Source organism: Otolemur garnettii, unplaced genomic scaffold (genome assembly GCF_000181295.1).
Source record: "Otolemur garnettii isolate 467f Iridium unplaced genomic scaffold, OtoGar3 scaffold00152, whole genome shotgun sequence".
Taxonomy (NCBI): domain Eukaryota; kingdom Metazoa; phylum Chordata; class Mammalia; order Primates; family Galagidae; genus Otolemur; species Otolemur garnettii.
Genome location: NW_003852547.1, coordinates 2,994,085 through 2,999,562, shown reverse-complemented (window position 1 = coordinate 2,999,562; position 5,478 = coordinate 2,994,085). Strand labels below are relative to the sequence as shown.

At 44.2% G+C, this 5,478-nt stretch overlaps 1 protein-coding gene across 3 annotated transcripts in view; it reads left to right on the top strand.

Moving 5' to 3' along the window:
• SYMPK (symplekin) overlaps positions 1–5,478 on the top strand; it is a 47,077-nt gene that overhangs the window by 19,792 nt on the left and 21,807 nt on the right. For all 3 annotated transcript variants that reach the window (XM_003799526.3, XM_012811222.2, XM_023518964.1), the window contains one exon: positions 3,585–3,739. In XM_003799526.3, coding sequence (XP_003799574.2) covers positions 3,585–3,739 — 155 coding nt within the window. The remainder of the gene's footprint in view (positions 1–3,584; positions 3,740–5,478) is intronic.

Sequence of the window (5,478 nt, the reverse complement as noted above, 5' to 3'; positions counted from 1 at the left end):
AAAAAAAAAAAAAGAGTTGGAGGTTGTTTTGAGTTGTGATGCCATGGCACTCTACCCAGGGTGACAGCTTGAGACTCTGTCTCAAAAAACCCCAAAAAAATTATATAGAAAGGAATAAAATAAAAAGTCTTCCTCTAAAAGTAACCACTCCCCAAGTATGAACACTTTCTTATGTTTTTTTTCAGGGTGCTTTATATGTCTAGAGCCCTCCTTTCCTTTGTTTTATAAATAAGTAGGCTGGACAGGGTCCAGTGGCTCACACCTATAATCCTTCCACTCTGGGAGGCCAAGGCAGATGGATTGCCTGAGCTCAGGAGTTTGAGACCAGCCTGAGCAAGAGCAAGACACCCATTTCCACTAAAAATAGAAAAACTAGCTGGGCGTTATGGGAGGCATCTGTAGTCCCAGCTACTGGGGAGGCTGAGAGAAGAGGATCTCTGGACCCTAGGAGTTTGAGGTTACTGTGAGCTACAGTGATGCCAGGCACTATACCCAGCGCAGTAGAGTAAGACTCTGTCTCAAAAAAAATAATAAAATAAAGTTATCCACATTTGTTTCTAGAACATTTATGAAAAACTTATTTTTTCATAAAAATGAAAAGGAATTTGGCCCAGCAGTGGTGACTCATGCGTGTAATCCTAGCACTCTGGAATGCCAAGGCGGGTGAATTGCTTGAGCTTATGGGTTTGAGACCAGCCTGAGCAAGAGTGAGACCCTGTCTCTAAAAGTAGCCAGGCATTGTGACAGACACCTGTAGTCCCAGCCACTTGGGAGGCAGAGGCAAGAGAATCACTTGAGCCTAAGAGTTTGAGGTTGCTGTGAGCTGTGATTGCTGTGAGCTGAGGTTGCTGTGAGCCATGACACTCTACCAAAGGCGACAAAGTGAGACTCTTGTCTCAAAAAAAAAAACGAGTTGTAGCACTCTGGAAGGCTGAGATGGAAGGATTGCTTGAGCTGACGGGTTAGAGACCAGGCTGAGCAAGAGACCCTGTCTCTACCAAAACTAGTTGGGCATAGTGATCCGTGCCTGTAGTCCCATCTACTCTCAGGAGGCTGGGGCAAGAGGATTGCCCAAGCCCAGGAGTTTGAAGTTGCTATGATGCCACAGCATTCTACCCAGGGCAACAGAGTGAGACTCCGTCTAAGAGAAAAGTAAAGGAAAAAAAAAAAGAAAAAAATTAAGTAAAATAAGGAATTTATTTTGTTAAAAGGCATGTGATAGGCTCGGTGCCTGTGGCTCAAGCGGCTAAGGCGCCAGCCACATACACCTAAGGTGGCGGGTTTGAATCCCCAGCCCGGGCCGCCAAACAACAATGATGGCTGCAACCAAAAAAAAAAAAAAATAGCCAGGCATTGTGGCGGGTGCCTGTAGTCCCAGCTACTTGGGAGGCTGAGGCAGGAGACTCGCTTGAGCCCAGGAGTTGGAGGTTGCTGTGAGCTGTGATGCCATGACACTCTACCCAAGGGGATAGCTTGAGACTCTGTCTCAAAAAAAAAAAAAAGCATGTGATAGGGATCTAACTATATTTTTCCATACTTAAACATACTAAGCAGAATGTTCTGTAGCATGATTTATTTTCATTTGTTTTTTTTTTTTTTTTTTTGAGATAAGAGTCTCACTTTTTCGACCTCAGTAGAGTGCCATGGTGTTATAGCTCACACCTCCAACTCTTGGACTCAAGTGATCCTCTTGTCTCAGTTTTTTGTTTTTAGTAGAGATAGGTCTCACTCTTGCTCAGGCTGGTCTTGAACTCCAGAGCTCAAGCAATCCACACGCCTCAGCCTCCCAGAGTGCTAGGATTGTAGCCACCTCGCCTGGCCATTCATTTAATTTCATCTTGGAGTTCTTCCTATACCTGCACATCGAAATCTGCATTCTCTTCTTTTTTTTTTTTTGTAGAAACAGTCTTACTTTATCACCCTTGGTAGAGTGCTGTGGCATCACATAGCTCACAGCAACCTCCAACTCCTGGGCTTAGCCAATTCTCTTGCCTCAGCCCCCCAAGTAGCTGGGACTACAGGCGCCTACCACACGCCCGGCTATTTTTTTGTTGCGGTTTGGCCGGGGCCAAGTTTGAACCCGCCACCCTCAGTATATGGGGCTGGCGCCCTACCCACTGAGCCATAGGCACCGCCCCAAATCTGCATTCTTTTTAATGATGGCCTAATAATCTGTAGTGCACATGGATACTTTAACCTGCCCTCTGTTAAAAGTAGAAAGACTGCTATAGTATACCCATCCTGTGTGTATCTTATCTAATCAAAGGACAGATTCCTAGTGATGGGGTTGCTGGGGCAAAGGGTTTGCACATTTAAAGTTATTTTTTGTCTATCAATTCTATTTTTCTATTTCTTTAAACATTTTTGTTTTGAACTTAGAAACTGTTTATAAAAACAGTACCGAAAACTGTGTACTCTTCACAAGGCATGGATCATACATTGCATTTCGTTGGCATGTCTCTCAAATCACTTGTCTTTCATGACTGATGTTGTGAAGATGTCCAGGACAGTTGTTTGGTATACTGTTCTTCCTTTTGGGGTTGTCTGCTCTTGCCTTTTGACTGGATTCAGGTTGTGCACTTTTGAAAGGAATAGTTCAGAAGTGATGCCTTGGCCATTTCCTTACATAGGATTGAGAGCCATAGCAACCTCAAACTCCTGGGCTCAAGTGATCCTCCTGCCTCAGCCTCCTGAGTAGCTTGGGACTATAGATGCCCATCATGATGCCCAGCTAGGTTATCTGTTTTTTTTTTTAGTGGATACAGGGTCTTGCACTTGCACAGGCTGGCCTCGAACTTCTGAGCTCAAGCGATCCTCCCAACTTGGCCTCCCAGAGTGCCAGGATTATAGGCATGAGCCACCATGCCTGACCACTACACATGCTTTCTTTTTTTTTTTTGTGAGACAGAGCCTCAAGTTGTCACCCTGGGTAGAGTGCTGTGGCATCACAGCTCACAGCAACCTCCAACTCCTGGGCTCAAGCGAGTCTCCTACCTCCGCCTCCCAAGTAGCTGGGACTATAGGCACCTGCCACAACACCTGGCTGTTTTTCGGTTGCAGCCGTCATTGTTATTTGGTGGGTCCAGACTGGCTTTGAACCTACCAGCTCAGGTGTATGTGGCGGTGCCTTAGGCGCTTGAGCCACAGATGCTGAGCCTACACATACTTTCTTAATAGTATTTGGGGGGTTGTTTTGAGTTTTTGCATTTCTTGATTCCTGGTAAATTTGAGCACTATTTTAAAGATAGAAGTTTTTAAATAATAAGGTTCCATGGAATTATTACTTGATCTTTTTTGTTAATAATACTGTCTTCTTGGAACTTACTCTGTTCAGCTGAAGTGATATGACTTAATCCCATTTCTCAGATCAGAAATGAGACCCAGAAAGAGGGAGATAGTCACTCAGGGTCATATGGCACTTTGAGGCCAGAAGCAGGGCTGCAGTATAGATCTTCATCCACTGTCACAGTGCTGGTCCCCTTTGCTGGGGATGGCTGGAGACGGGGACCAACTGGCATTCCCAAGCAGAGTGAGAGCTGCTGCTTTCTTTAGGGCCAGCATCTTGTTATCCTTCTCTACCTCAGAGCCCAACCTGGGGGAAGATGATGAGGACAAAGACTTGGAGCCAGGCCCCTCAGGGACTTCAAAGGCTTCAGCCCAGATCTCAGGCCAGTCAGACACAGATATTACTGCCGAGTTCCTGCAGCCTCTACTGACACCCGACAATGTGGCGAATCTGGTAAGGATGGGGCCTAGCTCCCCCCAGAGTAAGTAGGAAGGATCTCATCCTTTCCCCTACCTCTTTTGTATACTGTCCACTTCCTCCAGATGACCTCACTTACTTCTTGGCGCTGGCCCTCTTCAACCCCCTCTTGGCAGCTTGGAGACTTAACTTTCTTTTTTTTTGAGACTAAGTCTCACTATGTTGCCCTGGGTAGAGTGCTGTGGTGTCACAGCTCACAGCAACCTCAAACTCTTGGGCTTAAGTGATTCTCTTACCTCAGCCTTCCAAGCAGCTGGGACCACAGGTGCTGCCCCAATACCTGGCTATTTGTTGTTGTTGTTGCATTGTCATTGTTGCAGCTGGCCCAGGCCGGGTTTGAACCTGCCACCCTTGGTGCATGTGGCCAGCACCCTGCCGACTGAGCTCCAGGCACTGCCTGAGAGTTAGCTTTCTTTTTTTTCTGAGACAGAGTCTCACTTTGTTGCCCTCGGTAGAGTGCTGTGGCATCATAGCTTATAGCAACCTCAAACTCTTGGGCTTAAGTGATTCTCTTGCCTTAGCCTCCTGAGTAGCTGGGACTATAGGCACCTGCCACAATGCCTGGCTATTTTGTTTTGTTTTGTTTTGTTTTGTTTTAGAAGACTAAATTTATTTATTTATTTTTTTTTTTTTTGAGTCAGTCTCACTATGTCGCCCTCCGTAGGGTGCTGTAGCATCACAGCTCACAACAACCTCAAACTCTTGGGCTTCAGTGATTCTCTTGCCTCGCCTCCCGAGTAGCTGGGACTACAGGTGCCTGCCATAATGCCTGGCTATCTTTTTGTTTGTTTTTAGCAGACTGGGTCTGGGTTTGAACCCACCAACCCTGGTGCATGTGGCCAGCACCTTACCTACTGAGCTGTGGGTGCTGCTCTGAGACTTAGCTTTCTAAAGTACAAATTATGGTAGTCTCCTGCCGAAATCCCTGCCATGGCTTTATATTTAAATGAAATTTAAATAGATTAAATTCAGCTTGCATTAGTAGGCCCTGTCTGATCTGGCTTCTGTTAACTCATTCTGCCTTTTCTGTCATCTCTCAAGGAAACTGTCCTTTTCAAATTTATTGCCATGAAGTTCTTCATAGTATTCTTTTACATTTATAAAAATACCTGCTGTCTCTGTGGTAATGTGCTCATTTTTATTCTTAGTACTGTGTCCAGTCTTGCCAAAGATTTGCTTATTTTCAGTTATTTCAAAGAATTGATTTTTTGCTGTTGCCTAGGCTGGTGTCAAACTCCTGGGGTTAAGGGATCTCTAGTCTTAGCCTTCTGAATAGCTTGGACTATGTGTCTACCACTGCAACCAGCTCTGTTGCTTTTCTTTTAAAACCTTTTGTTTTATTTCTTTTGCTTTATTTTTTTCCTGCTACTTTCCTTAAATATTTTTCTTCATAAAGTTGCAAATTAAATAGTTAGCTGATTAATTTCTAGTCCTCTTTTTCAATGTAAGCATTTAAGGATTGAATTTTCCATCTAAGTACCATTTTAACTGCATTGTAGTAGTTTTATTATCTTTCTGTTGTAATTATTTTATTATTTAGAGTGTATATTTAAAGTTCCAAATGTGTAGGGAGTTTGAAATTAACTTTTGTTAACAATCCCTAACACTCATGGATGCTCTCTCTGTTAGGGTTGGATTCTTTTTTGTTTGCTCATCTTTGTTTTTTTTTTTTTTTTTTTTTGGAGAGCCTCAAGCTGTCCCCCTGGGTAGTTCAT